We start from the raw sequence: 15,408 nt of genomic DNA on the forward strand, positions 1-15,408 counted from the left end.
GATTCACCCCTCTGGCAGGAGCAGGAGAAGAGGGACCAGGCAGGGCTCAGATTTTAAGCAGGGGAGAAGAGGGAGCTCAGGCCCTTTTATGTTGCTGCCCTGGGCTGTGCCCATGTCCCCCCTCAGCAATGGCACTACAGCACCCTCCCCTTGCCTGGCTGCTGTGATTCCTCTCCTGTGCTTCTTCCCCTCGCTGCCCCTCCTCCTCCTCTCCATCCTGCCTCTGTCCCATCACCGCTTCTGCCTGCTCCTCCCTTCCATGCAGCCATGACAGCCAAATCCAGAGGCAGGCAGCACGGTGAGGCAGTGACCACAGTCTGGGGGGCTCTGGCACCGCTCTGGCGCTGCTGCTCCAACTGATGCTTCCTCTTCCCTAAAAGCTGCCGTGGAGGCAGTTGCTCCCTCCCATGTGCAAGACTGTCCCATGCCTCGGGGAGCTGCAGGCGTCTGTAACCTCTGACATGGCTCTGCCTCTGCGGCAGCTCCCCCCGGAGCCAACCTTCTCTTTGCTCCTCGGCGGCACCTCCCCCAGGAGCCAATCTACTTTTGGCTGTGACAGGGTAGGGAATGCCCAGTCCTGCTGGCCCTGCTGTGCACTCCTGCCATGCACCCATCTTTGATGCTTCATGTAAGTAAATAATGAAGTCTTCCTGTGCCTTGCTGCTGGGAAGCATCCAAGGGGCAGCACAGGATAATTTTGTGGTTTGAGACTATTAAGATATAGTGGCTATAATCTGCAGCATCATCTGCCTCCCATCCACCCAGTCCCGCCGAGGCACCTCTCCCCGCAGACATTTGCTCTTTTGAACTCCCAGCTGAGACCATCACTAACTTATTTCATTCAGTGTTCTGGCAGTGATGACACACTGCTATTCTTCTGAATACCGCTACAGATGAAGGGACGCAACTGTTAGAGGAGTTGAACTGAGTCAAGAGGGAACAGGGCTTTGCTGTCTATAGGCGTCGGTACACATTAAAGCAGCCCTGATGGAGCATATGGGTACACCATTGAGAGAAAAGCTGTACTCACCCTCTCCAGGTCTTGCCTGAGGTGCATGAAGAGCTTTAAGCGTCTGTAGAGAACATCCTGTTCTTGCTGGGCCAAGTTGTCCACCTCATCTGTTTTTGGTGTCAGCAGTGGTTTGTTGGAATTTGCTTTCCTCTTCAGCTTCCAGTATTGGTAGACAAAATCCACCAGTGATTCATTTAAGTCAAGGTTCTCCGCCACCTCTGAAGGCTTCACAAGTTCATAGAAGTCCTCCTCCAGTTGCTGGAGCTTCTGCTTCCGCAGCGTGACCTTCTCCAAGTCCAGCTGGGCTTGGTCAGGCTCTGTCCGTGCCTCCTCGGGCAGCTTGGTGGCACCAGTGCTGTGCTCAAGGCAGAAGGACTTGAACTTCACTTCGTCGTTGTCTGCTAGAATAGTCCGCATGTCGAGGTTGTGGTCGAAGGCGCAGGTGACGTGGAACGCAGTGACGCAGGCGGGCATGGAGCACTGCGGGGAGAAGGACAGGGCTTATGGCAAAGCGTCATAGGTGGGGGGGATGCTTGCTAACTGGACCACAAGGCTCAAGCCTGGCTTGCTACAAAAACTGAGACACCCATCTGAGTGACAACACCTACCATGAAGTGCTGGATGCTCCTCTACAGGTATTCCTTATGGAGGAACACCTGTATTGCCCAAGTCTTACACACACAAGAGCCAGACACCGCAACAACCAAGCAGAAGAAACCCAAGGTTCACTAGATTTCAGCAAGCGCCTTCCACCTTACCTGCTTTAATCCTTCTCTGTGATGGCTCCTGCTCGTCTTTCACCTACCATAAACAGGAGCTTCCAATGGTTCTTCCAACAAGACATATCAACAGCCATAGACAGCAGCACGGGCAACGAGATGCTCAAAGACTGTCATAGAATTTCTCCTGATGGAGAAATCTTCACCTGTATTTCACCCTTGAACTACTCCACTCTGCTACCACATCTAAAGCTAATATCCCGTTTTTATTGAATGCATACAGAACATGTCAAGGTTTATGAGTGAACGTGGTATCTCAGAAGCAGCCAAGACTCCCAGAGCACGATGCCTTTCTCCTCTGGAAATTACATGCCTCTAATAAGCTCCATTAAAATAGACCCCCTCCCCAAAAAAAGACAACTTGGCATATACAAAGCAAAACATCATGAAATGAACTTCTTTCAACTAGTACAGTGGCTAGACTGTTGTCAAAATTGTTATCAGATTCATCATCTAACTATTTCCCTAACTTACCTCATGCTTATATTACTTTGAATCCCAGAGGCAACAAACCCCAGTTTCCTACAGAGAAACCCTCCAGACAGTGCAGTGCCAGTGTCCACATCAGCACCTTCTTCCCCTCTACTCATTAACTGGTTTTTAATGGCTCAGAGTGTCAGGTAATTATGTCAACCATAACCCAAAAGAAATCAGTCTATTCCAGCTGCTAATGGTCAGTTAAACTGCAATAATGAGACATTTTAAGTGGGCTATTACTGTAGGCACCATATTTCAGCATTTGCAGGAGAACTCTTCTTGCAGGAAAAGAAGACGCAGTTGTAGCCTGAAGGATCAGGCAGAGAAAAGTGAAATTTCCTGGATGTTGATGTTTTACTGGGGGTTTTTTGCACTTTAATTCTTCAAAAGAAAAACACATTCTCATAGTAGTTGAGGAACAGACGTTTTATGGCTTTTTATCTTCGTCCCATCAGCTCTGAATTCCTGCTCAGTCACCCAGCGTGTGAACTTTCAACATTGCTGCTTTTAGACATTTTCCCTTGACTTCGTTCAGGAATCCGCTGGTGCTTATGAAAGTGAGAGACTCACGTGGCTGCCAGGGCCAAGAAAAGCGTAGGCAAGTGGTGTCCAAGTCCTTCACTTCCAGGGCTCTCCAGGCCCTGCTCCAAAGCCTCTGAAATCAGCAGAAAGAGCTGGATGCAGCCCCACCATGGCTGAGCCCCGACCTGTACCAGCAGCGATGCTGAGCCCTAACTCCTGCATCACCAAGGGCAAGCAGATTACTAACTCCCACCCCAAGCTTACCCTGTTTAAATATGTCCATTTGGTCCTAATTTTAGCCTGAAATTGCTCATGAAAATAGCTGAGAGGGTGCAGAAATCAGCTCCCTCTGCTGTGCTCGCATGGAGCCTGGCATAAATTTCTACGGCAGAAAAAGCAGACTCACCACCGCCGATGGACTATGTGAGCTAAGGAAAGCCACTCAGTGATGTCCTCTCTCTCCCGTTCCTGCCACCAGTGCTAATAATGGCATTAGCAAAATGGTTGTGGCTTCTGCCAGGACAACGTCCTGCTAACAGGAACGACCGTCACACCACCTTAGGATTAAAATAAATGGAGTGACACCCATCCTGGATCCCTCCTCTGACAGATGGCAAGCGGCGCTTGTCAGAAACTGTGCCCAAAATGCAAATGGAAAATAATTAGGCAGCTCGACTGACAGGACTACAAAGAAAGGTACCTGGCCGGCTATGGCTACCCAAGGACAGTAAACTGGCAATAAAAACACACTGATCCATCCCAGAACGGCACTGGAATGAAGCTTCTTCGTGGGAGGGAGGGATCTGCTACGCAGAATAAATTGGGCTCAAAAAACTGGCACAGCCCCTAAGTCTGCCTCGTCACTGATCACGCTTCGTTATCTTACAGCGTCTTTCATTCAAGGATTTCAGCATACTTTGCTTATCCAAGCAAATCCATTCCCAAACACAACTCAGAGAGAGAGGGTGAAAACTGCACCAGAGATTAATGTGGGGTCTTAATTAGTCCTCAAACCTCTCTTACTGGGATGCAACAGAGGGATGATTTTATTCGCCAAGGAAATTAAAACCGAAGTCTACCAGCTTACACGGTGCTCTGCTGCAGTTTGGGGCCAGAGGGGAAGGAAGCGGCTCCTCCAACAGACCCGCAAGGGGAACTCAGGAAGGAAAAATTAATTACCGGTGCTGAACTCCGGCCAAGCCATCAGCCACAGCACTTCTGCATCCTTACAAAAACTGCCATGTGATTTTTAGTGACCACAGATGGTCTGGATCCTGGTAGCGCTTCTCAGCTGAAACTGGTAATTTTATCATCGCAGGCATCCTAGGGGTTTGCGGGGCTGAGGCAGAGGATGGCGTGGGGGCTGCACGGTGCACACTGCTCTTCCTCCATGTCAAGCTGTGCATTCTCAGGCACAATTGGATGACTGCTCTGGGAACCAGAACATCAGTTATCCCAGTGGATGGGAACCAGTGGCACAAGCAGCTTAAGGGAAGCTGGCAGCAGTGGGCAGAGGAGGGATGGATGAATGAGTGAGCAGGGGACGACATTTACCAGGGCTTTTTCTCCAAAAAACAACAACAAAAAGCAAGCTGGAAGATGATGACAGGAAAAAGATGATGCCCTTTGGAGAAGCCTGCCAGCACCAAAGAGAGACCTGGCATTTTGCGCTGTGTTGAAAGGCCTTGGTGAGCTTTGCCAGTTGCTCTGAGAAGCGAGGGGGGAGCTGGTGCAGAGGGAGCTGGGTCCCAAGCAAGCATGGTCAGGACTGGGGTGCGCAGGAGCCCAGCTCCTGGTACTCCTTTCAGTCTCAGCAATGCCAATGAGAAAATTCCTGATGGATGCTGAGCTCTCTTTGACACCTCCTGATGTCTGACCACAAGCACCACCACACAGGCATGACTCCTCCTTACCAGGAGCTGGGGAAAGGGTGACTCCACGGCTTCATCCCAGCCCAGTGTCCAGGAGCTCTGGCTTGGCTATGGCCATGCTGAGGTACACTGGGTTCACAGCACTCTACCAGAACGCAGGGGAAGTAATTACATGCAAGTGTCAGAGGAACTGAAAGCAGTGGGGAGCCCTTCCTCAGGCTTCCCTGGGTTTGTTACCCTTTTGGTGGTCAAATTTGGATAAAGAAAAACATCTTGATGCACAAGAAGTGCCTAAGCAAAACCATCTCACATTGGTCTCTGTAAATGTGGTCAAGGTTGGTGTTTCCTTTAGCTGCAGTGCTGCCCCTGAGCACCCCTGTCCCCTCTGGGATGACAGTCTTCTCCTCCAGCTTGCTGTCCGGATTTCACGCCCCTTTTTTGGCAAAGCCCAGTTCCAACCAGTCACTCGGAAAATGCTCTCCTGGCAGCAACACCCTTCCTTCCCCAGACCTGCCCCACCTGTAGCACCTGATCCCCACTGCCAAGAATAAAGCTCAGTGCTTTAACAGAAAACAACCTTCTCCTTTCAGAGCTGGGTCATAAACCTGAAACGCTGACAAAGGTTGTTAGATTACACCTGTATAAACAGGCACTAATCAAAAATATGCTCCATAAACATCAGCTTTCAAAACATAGCTCTGTAGTGCTGATGAGCACAGAGACTGTTTATTTATCTATGGGTGAACTTGCCGATTTACCCCGTAAGTCCTTAAATAAAGGCACTGCCTGCCTTTCTTTTTTTATTTCCTTCTCTCCCGTTTTTCCTTGAAGCAAAACCATCCGGAGTGTGGTTGGGTGGCCTCGGCAAATGCCCCGGTGACAATCTCATGAAGAGTTACAAACCACAAGCTGTCGGCACAGGGGACAATAAAGCTCCTGCTCCATCTCAGGTGACCTTTAATGCCAATCCACTCAGTGCCCAGGATCCCACAGCTCCCGTGCCACGCCGGCGCTAAGAGGATGAAGCCTCAGAGAAGCTGAATTCTTTTTGTTGCTGCCAAGCCTGTTTGTCTCCTTCCCTGCCCTTCCGTTCTTTGAAAGCAGTTGCCATCATGACACAGTATCTCCATCTGGCAGGGTGGATCCACCCAGAGCCATCAAAAAAGAAGTGAGTCAACGCTAGAGATTTAAAGAAGTATTGTGAGACTTCATTTCAAGCTAAGGAGATTGCTTTTAAATAGCTCCCTTTACAGTATTAAACCCGAGGCAGTTGCACAAACGCAGCACAGCCTGCAGACCTCCTATCCTTACTGCCTTTCTACAACCAGCCAGCCATTCTGGTCCCCAGCAGTCACTGCTGCCCACTCCAACCTCCGAGTTGCAGCTCCAGTTGCCATACAGGAGCCAGTCAGTCGCCACTGGTACACATCCCAAACTTGTCTCAAATTTTCAAAGCTTAATGGCTCTTCCACCACGTCCCTGCACACCAAGACTGCTTCCGTGCCCGTTCTGCCAAGGAAAGCAACAGGCACCGGCATCATGGAGCAGCAAATTCCCTATCCCATCCCCAGGGACCACCAGAACGTGACACTGGCAGAGCAGGGGGAATCACTGGATGCAGCGAGGATTGCCAAGTTCTTCAGGTGGTATCTCAGTGTTCGGGCAGCTATGCCAAGCTTTTCTGCTGGGGTTCCTGATTTCAAACCAAAGTCATCTGCGGTCCCGGTAATTAGTGTCACTACAGCAACATCACTGTGTTATGCAAAGAAAGTTCATCTAGATTCCTAGCACTCAGTACATTAAATGACTGCAAACATCTGATGATGTCTGAGGGGTGCTAGTGCTCCCTGTCATTAGGTTTAATGAGCAGAAATAAGCCTTGGCCAGATCATGTCCACCAACAGCTGGAGAATCTCCAGTGGCTATAACGGGCACAACCTTGGAGGTCTGAGTTTCTTCGGTGCCGGGTTACATACCTGAATGCAGGTCCCAGTACACTCCTTGCAGAGGCTGCAGGACAAAGCCCATCTGCTTGCTGGGATATGTGAGATCTTCGTAATGGGTTCCATTTTTTCAGGACATCCAATGCTAACCTGGTCAGAAAATAAGAGGACAAGCTGTAAATGCTGGTTACCATCCCAAATCTCCTACGGGGGGGGGTGTCTGTGGCAGTCTGAATGAGGGATAGATTTTTTATTTGTTATTTCTCAGCGTCACTTGCAATTTGAAAAAAACCAACCAACCCAAAATCCACCAACCAGACAAATCTGGATGAAATGAAAGGAAAAAATTATGTTGGTGTTTCCGCTGAACTAATTCCTCATCTGGATTTTGCTGTGTCTCTCAGATGGGCACATCAGTTTAGCTTTACCTTGCCCAGGCAGGTCCTGTGAATGCCACACACCCCTCCACCACCCCACCTCTGTGTCTTCCCTTAACAGCGTGCCGCATGGCTACTAATTAAACACACGGCCTGATGACTGACCATCAGGGCTTGACGAGCCAAACTGAACTTGCTACTGCGACCATTAATGAACATCCTGGGCTGAGACCTGGAAATCAGGTCTGTGCCCACCTGTGCATCAAAAGGAGTCTGGAAAAGGTCTTACTTCAGGTATCCATAAGGCACAGCTAACGTGGACCCATTTCGTCCCGCTCCGGGTGGGCTTCAGCGCTCCCCCTCTCTTCGGGCACAGTAGACACTTTGGCTGAACCCCGAGGGCGCAGGTCCGGCACAGCCAGCTCCCGATGGGGACCTTCAGGATGCCGTAGCATGCCTGTGCAGACAGAAGGGAGGTGGGTCAGTCTCAGCAGCCCGGAAGGAGCATCCCAGAGCACCTTCTCCTTCCCTCACACCTTTTTCCCCACGGCTGGCTTATCGCCCCTGCAGATGGACATCCCAATGAACAGCAGGGGTGAAGCAGCTCCACAATCACAGCCAGCCAGGTTAAGTTCTTCCTTTCTTGCTACCTTCTCTATTTTCATTTGGATACTCATGCCAGATCAGTATGTCCTGGGTTTTAATTAAAAGCTAAGTATAGAAACATGCTGTGCATCATGCCAAGCATCTGCCTGGCTTTGGGTTGTTGGGAAAAAGCAACCAGGCAGCTCCATCAGAGCTTCAGCTCATCTCCTGCCTGTTCCTGACCAGCTACCAGGACTCAAAGATGTAAGAATGGGGCATGGTGGTGTTGGGTTGACAGCTGGACTTGACCTTAGAGGTATTTTCCAACTTCAGTGATTCAATGGCTCTAAAAAATGCCACACGGAGAAAACCTCTGAGGTAGCTGAGGGCTGAAAAGCCATAACCTCATGATTGAGAAAGACGGCCACACTGGTTACACACCCGACACAGCCTAAAGGGGAAGCGAAAATAACTACGGAAAGGTAAAAAGGGGAAGCTGATAGTCATGAATATAAATCAGAAGGGAGGAACTAAAAAGGACAATAAATCTAAAGCAGGCAAGGACAAGCCTACGGCCAAGGGAGTGAGAACGGAGCTCCCTGACCTGCTGCGATAGTGCAGAATGCAGCAAAGCCAAAGTGTTTCATAAATATTTCTCTTTCTGTACTTGGGGAAGAGCCAAACGATAAGCTATATCACAAAATGATGATGATAAAATACTTTCCTCTTCGGCTGTAACTTACAACTGTATTAAACAGTTACTGCTAAAACTAGACAGTTCTTAACCATCAGGTCACAGTAACTTGCACTTAAAGGGTTTTCAGAGAGTGGCAGACAACTGCCTTGGGCACTAATGTGGGGTTGTGTCACTATTTTAAGCAAGGCGATGTAATTAAATCTAGATCTGGCTGCTCTCATGTCCCTCCAGAAGGCAAATGGGCAGAGCTGACAAGGACCCCCAGTGCTGCTGGCTGTAAACTGAGCCCAGGCATTTGTCAACACCACTTCTTGAAGCTTACACCAGAAAAGGAACAGCTTTTTTGTCCTGCTGTCACCATCACCGCGAGTGACAGTGCTGCAAGTGGGGACAGGGCAGAGGGGGCAAGCAGAGATGCACAAGCATGGGAGAAGTGCATCCTCAGTCTTTGCTGTCCAAGAACAGACTTTCTAACATGACTTTAGGCTGCCCCAAAGGACAAATTGACTCAGATAGTGATTTCCAAGAGGGAAAAAGCCACTTCGTGAACAGATTATTGGGATAATAAGGAATTAAGGGAGGTAATATTATTGCTGCATGGTTCAGAAAGACTTAACTCTGTGTTTCACACCACCTCCAAATCCGACAGTTTACACTTGTGCAACAGTTTTATAAAACATCTGATTTAGTACCAGACAAAAATCAGCCTGGTATGCACTAGAGAAGAATAAACTGGCAGTGATCTCAAAATCCAGGGGAAATATGACCAGGTGTGCATCTCTAGTGGAGTCTTGGCTCCTGGTTATTTATTCGTAAAGGTTTTAGAGCAGCTGAAGGTGCAATTCTGCTCCTAAGAGCAAATACTACAGAGTGTCTGTCCCAGACAAGGAGCAGCTCTGGAAATGAAGTGGGTTATAAGCAAAATGCTCTCTCCCAGTCCAGCACCAGCCAGAAGATGCTCTGGGAACACAGAGCCAGAGCAATGCTGAGCAGGAGAGCAGCTATTTTTACTGCTGCGCCTGTCACAGGTTCAATGTCATCGAGACAGGGGCGCTGAAAAATTGGGGAGGGTGCTGAGTCACAGAAAAGCTTGGTGTGGTCCATGTAACAGAGGCAGGGCTCGGCCGTGTCCTCACACCAGGGAGTGGGAATTTGGTAACGCCAGGAGCACAACGCGGGTACTGGAAGCTGGAGATGGATTATTCCTGTGCTAAACAGAAGTGTGACACTGCAACTGCGAGAGTGACGAACCACAACAATTTAGCAGTGGGAGAGAAGATTTCTCATCACTGAAAATTTAAAAATTAAGATTGTATGTGTTCTCTAAAAGCCACGCTTCATAGGAATTAATTAATAGCAAGCCTCATGGCTTGTGTTACAGAGATAAGATGATTACAATGAACCCTTCTGGCACCGTAACCCACCAAGGTGTGCCTGAGCACAGCCCTGTCTCTGCCTCTTCCTGTGGGGACGCAGGAATATGAGGGGCTGAGGCCACCTCGAGCAGCACCATTGCTGAGGCTGTGTCCCTGGGGACCCCAGTACCCTCCACCGCTGCCTGAACACACAAGGCTCATGGCAGAGGCACCCATGTCCCCCCAAGAAAGCATCGTCCCCATTGGGACACAGCCCATGGTGGGCACAGCTGGGGCCTGCACAGCCCCTCCGCAGCCTTGCGCTCGCTGACCACCTGCCCCGAGCCCCCACCACTGGCACCCGTCAGCTCACAGCCTGGCAGTGCCGCTTGGGCTTGTAAAAAAAAATATCAACACAAAAACGTCCAACTTGAACCCTGAATTGTCCTGGTATTATATGGAATCTGATTCACTGATGGAAACCATTCAAAACGCCCACCTCCCGCAACTATAGATATCTCCAGTGCTCTCCCACCTCCAGAAAGCGCTGATGGAAAAGCTGCCCACAAGATGAGCAAATGGCTCTCTTCAGAGGAAAAAAACAAAACAAAACCCAAACCCTTCACAGAGAGTGTGAAGCCCAGGAGCTGCCACTGCCACCCCAGCACTGCACAGTGCTTCCCCTCAAAGCATGACCAGCAAAACCCTCCCTGGACCCACACAGGACCCAGGGAGACCCTCACACGGCTGCTTTCTCCTTGTCAAGGTTTCCCCAAGCACAGAAGTCCACACACCGCCCCAGCAAGGGCTTGAAGTATTTGCATTCAATTCTAAAAATAAAACTATTTGCCTTCTGGCAGCAAAATAAAGGACTATCCTACACTTACACAGCAGGGACAGAAATCCTGTGATGTGAGACAGTGACAGGGGAGCTGGAAGGTCCCACTATCCCCAGTATGAAGGACTGGAGGTCCACGCAAGCCCACCCCTCTGGTGAGTGCAGGGCTGTAGACCTGCATCCCTCCCAACCTACAAGCCAGTCCCACACACAGTAGTGGTCACACCCGGGTGCTACAGAGCCCAGTGTTTTATCAAGAAAGATGGGGTACAAAAGACAAATATGCACATTAATGGAAGAGGAGGTATAAAATAAAATATCACAGAGACCAGAGATTAAGGAAGAGGGGGCAAAGCAAGCTTGCAGGAAGTTTTCAACCTCCAGATGTGCGTTCCTCTGGGTACTTGTGAAGGGTTGCGGCTAAGGAAGTTAGAGATGCAAGTCTGCCATCTGCCAGCCACCCCAAACCCCATTTGCTATCCTCAATCCGCTGGGAATTCATCAGAAAAGCTTAACTGGGGTCTAGAGCAGCTCAGGGTGCAGGGGAGGAGAGGGGAGGAACCCCGAGGAGGGTACAGGAGCATGATGCACAGCCAGCCACGACCTGCTGCTCTCCCTTGTCCCAGCGGGGCTCACCTGGTGCACGCAGACGTTGCACTTGTCACAGAACACCATCTCGTTGCCGTCCTCTCCCTCCGGCGAGCGGCAGACGTCGCACACCACGTCCTCGTCGTACTCGATGCCCAAGCCCTCCTCTGTTTCGATGGCGATGTTCATGTTCTCGTAGCACATGGTCTCCAGCTCCTCCAGCACTCGCTCCAGGGTGATCTCATCCAGCTCGGGCTTTTCTGCAAGGCAGAAGGCAGAAGAGGACACTGATGCAGCTTCCGCCTGCCTTTGGGGAGCGTTTTGCAAAGGGCTGAGCATTTTAGATTGCAACTCAAGAGGTAAATCCATGGCGACAGTACGAGCGGCGATTCAGAAAACGGCTGCTTCGAACTCGGGATGCAGTTTATGTTTCATAGACAGTAACAAAATATTGCTGCTGGCTGAGAGGAAAGAAACCCATTCAGCTGAAGCAATGCGGATAATTAGGTCTGACAGTTTAAATGTTCGAGGAGACAAGTTTTGCAAAGATGCTTTCTGCAGAGAGGGCTCAGACAAGCTTTGGCAACACAAAGTCAATGTTTTAATTGTTAAGACTGAAAATTGACCCTTTTAAAGCCAATTAAACGGAACTGTAAAATTGAAGCCAAAGGCTGAAACTAAGGACAAATAAGGGTTTTTTTCCTGGTTGGGTCTAGTGGAATCAGAAGGTCAGACACTGCTGTGTTGTGTTTCATTCCCCCCATACCAGGACTGTTGCTGGGAAGAAGTGACAGATGTGCTTTAACAGAGGTTTGACAATCAGGAATATGAGGCCACTAAACAGGAGAGAGTTTTTCAGAGCAGCAGCCTCCAGCAGCAGGATACCTGGCGTTACAGGGGGATGCAGCTGCCAGGGGCTCGGCAGCACCAAAATGGTGCCATGTCAAACGCTGCTCCCAAAGGTGCTGCCTCTCACCCACCCACAAAGATCCTGATGCCACAAATGCAACATGAGGTCACTCCAGGGAAGGAAAAAAAGAAGGAAAAAAATCTGCCAGCAGCAGGAGAGAGGTTCTCTGCGAGGGGTAAGAGGCAGAGTTAAGTCCCCACCACACCCCATCTCCCCATGAGCTCTACTTCATCACTGGGGAAGGCACGGAGATGGGGATGGAGATACCAGCAGGATGCAATAAAAAGCATTCCATCTTTGCATTTCAGTTGGGTATATTATCTGTGATAATGCCCAGGATGCTCCAAAACATGCCAGACAGCAGAGGAGCCTGACCCACACTGCTGTCCACCTTTCCTGTTGTAAGGTAACAGGAGAAAATCTCTCATTTATGAGCAGAGGGAAAAAAGGCTTGATGAAGAACTAATATGAGGCACTCATTAATTAATGTTCATTTGCCAATCCGAGCATCTCTTGAGATACAGTGTGACATCCCTGTCCCAATCCAAGTTCTGGGGCCCCCACAGACCCCTGGGGCTGGGGAGGGCTGGGGCATGGGGGTCCTGGGCACCGCTCCCAGCTCCTCTGGCTGGCCAATACAAGTAGAGGCTGCACCTTTCCCCTGCGGCCATGCACTGGCTGAAAAAACGCTGTCAAGGGGGAAAGCAGCCCGTAGGCAAGCTCGGCAAGCAAACACACCATTGTCTGCCTTTTTAAGCTCTTCCCCGATGTTTTGCTTTGGCACGGGTTCCCTTGGCTTGACAAGTCTCTGCAAACATCTAGCCTGGCATTTTACATGTCTGTGTCGAGTCTGAGATACCATCTAAGACAGACAACACTGTTCCCTATCGCAGCCCTTTCAAGTGCTCGGGCTGCTGTGCCGCAACACGCCAAGGAACCTGGCAGTACCTGTTTTTATTGCCCAGCAGCCCTGGCTGGCATAGGCTGCCCGGGGGCCACTGGAGCTCAGTGATGGGAGAAGCATGCATCGGCATGGCAAGTCCTGGAGCCGGGACGGAGTCACCGGCTTGGCTCTTGGCATTGTGCTGGTGCAATACAACAGGGCAGGGGGTGCACTGCAGGCAAAGCTAGAGTATTACTTTTGACTCTCTTTATGTCTTTTTTGTCTCTTTATAAATATGTCCGTATGCCTTTCCTGTCTCTTTATAAACACGTCACCTGCGTTGCACTAGCTGGATGGAGAGCTACAAGCCATGATTTCACGTGAGCGTTAAATAAGCTCTCAGTCAGCGTTTCAAGTCCACATCTGTGACTCTGATCCCAGGCACTGCAGGACCAGTCTGGAGTTACTGCCTTTCTCCCAGCATTTCAGGCTCTGCTTTCTCCGCTCATCGGGAAAGAAAGTTGACCATTAAAGTGTTTCCAGTGCTTTTCACCATGCGCTTTCTAGAGCTGCCCAGTGCTCAGGGGAGCAGGAAAGGCAGGGGGGTTTCCACCAGAATCATGACCATGGGGTCGGGATCGTGCCTTCCTCACGCTGGCATCTCCACCATTCCCATTTCACCTCAAGCAGAAGGAGCCAGCTCCCATCTCACCTCCTGCATTTTCTATCCACAGTGATGCCTCACCATCACCAGCTTAACCCTGGGGAAAAAGTCCCCATTGATCCCAAAACTCTCACGCTGGAGCGCGACCAGCACCCCAGCTGGGTTTCCTTGTCAGCCTACATGCAATGTAGTTGTTATACTATTACATCGAAAAATATAGATCTCTCCCTCCTGCACGCACACACGCGCACTCTCACACTCCATTTAGATGTAATTACATTAGGAATTCGTTTGCCAAGCGCCATTCAGAATACCTCGGAGCTTATTGAATTGACAATTGCACTTGATGGGGATGAAGCGATTAATCGTTTATGAAACACTAAACAATGGGACCTGGGGGTGAAGTGCTTTTCCATTTGTGCTCCATTTATCTCCTTCTGCATCATATAAAGTTTGTGCTATTAAACTCCATTCATAAAATTGTCATCTTTTTGGCTGCAAAAATGCTACCTGGATTGATCATGACCAGCTAAATAGCAAACCCAAAAAATACTCCACCAGAACACTCCCTGTGTACATGCACAAGTGACACCGTTACGGTCCCCAGGGAAGGAAAAGCAAAGATCCAGATACTAATCTTGGCTACAATGACAGTGACATCCAGGGAGTAAGTCACACTTGAGACCATCATCAGCACCGTGGACTCTAACCTGCCGACCAAGAGAAACGCATTTTTACCTGGTTAAGCTATGCCAGGATCTTGGATGAAAGGTAGGGAGTTAACAAAGCTTTTCTGAGCCTCTGCAGGGAAACACAGCATAGCTGCAAACTTTCTCCACAGTTTCTGTCTGGAGCGACATAGGCAGAATTGAGAATTTAATCTCACGCCAATATAATAAGTTGCACCAAGGGATGTTTAGATTGGATATTAGGAAAAATTTCTCCACCGAAAAGGTTGCCAAGCACGGGAAGGGACTGCCCAGGGAAGTGGTGGAGTCATCATCCCCGGAGGTATTTAAAAGATGCATAGATGTGGCACTCAGGAACATGGTTTAGTGGTGGAGTTGGGAACACTGGGTTAACTGCTGGACTTGATGATCTTAGTGGTTTTTTCCAGCCTAAATGATTTTGCGATTCTGTAATCACAAGCAATCTGGAGCCACATTCAAAACACTAACGCAGGAGTCAAAGGCTCTGTGTCCCAGCATCCCTTCCAGGAGGCTATCCGCATCCTCTCCCCATTAACACCAAGCGTGTTAACGATGACTGGTTTTGAAGGGACACCCCCAACATCGTCCTGCGATGGGAAGGATTGTCTACCACTGTATCCCAGCTGGAGAAAAGCTACCCTCTCCCATCCCAGAGCAGGATGCTGGCATGCAACGGGTACCCAGCCAAAAGAAGCATCCCCAGAGGAGAAGGGGGACTTTTTTGGAAATGGAGGAGGAGAAGAGGTGCCAGACAATGATGCACTACAGGAGGTCTCCAGATCTGATTCAGAAAGGGAAAATACGTAAGAACATGGCCTTTTGTTTGAGCTTTGCTCCTAGCAGAAAACTCTTCTCTAGATCTCTGCTGTCGGGGTCTGTCACAATCCCTGCAGCTCTGCAGCAACCAAAGCATCTCCGTTATCCCTGGGGGCTCCTGAGGCACCCGCCCCAACTCCATGCACCTCAGCTCCCCCGAAACCTTGAAGCAACTGCCCATGTCACAGCTGAAGCACAGAATTTAAGTATTTTATCCCAAAGGAGCTGGGATTGCTGGGCTGGCACCGAGGCCACAGCGCTGGGTCTGGAATAACCACCAGGCACATTCCTTTACACACCACCACTCTCCGTTATAATTATGTCTGTAATATTGTAATTTATGTGGCATGAAGGAGCAATATTCTTCTGCTAAATGAATTC

At 49.7% G+C, this 15,408-nt stretch overlaps 1 protein-coding gene across 1 annotated transcript in view; it reads right to left on the reverse strand.

Moving 5' to 3' along the window:
- Positions 1-1,030: 1,030 nt before the first annotated feature.
- LOC104534304 (protein Jade-2-like) overlaps positions 1,031-15,408 on the reverse strand; it is a gene marked incomplete at its 3' end in the record, with an annotated part of 54,604 nt that continues 40,226 nt past the window's right edge. The window contains exons 5-8 of the mRNA XM_010194434.1: positions 11,093-11,304; positions 7,271-7,438; positions 6,638-6,754; positions 1,031-1,492 (exon numbers count right to left, since the gene is read on the reverse strand). Of these exons, the coding sequence (XP_010192736.1) occupies positions 1,031-1,492; positions 6,638-6,754; positions 7,271-7,438; positions 11,093-11,304 (959 nt within the window). The remainder of the gene's footprint in view (positions 1,493-6,637; positions 6,755-7,270; positions 7,439-11,092; positions 11,305-15,408) is intronic.

The sequence above is a fragment of the Mesitornis unicolor genome, unplaced genomic scaffold, assembly GCF_000695765.1.
Source record: "Mesitornis unicolor isolate BGI_N332 unplaced genomic scaffold, ASM69576v1 scaffold24521, whole genome shotgun sequence".
Taxonomy (NCBI): Eukaryota; Metazoa; Chordata; class Aves; order Mesitornithiformes; family Mesitornithidae; genus Mesitornis; species Mesitornis unicolor.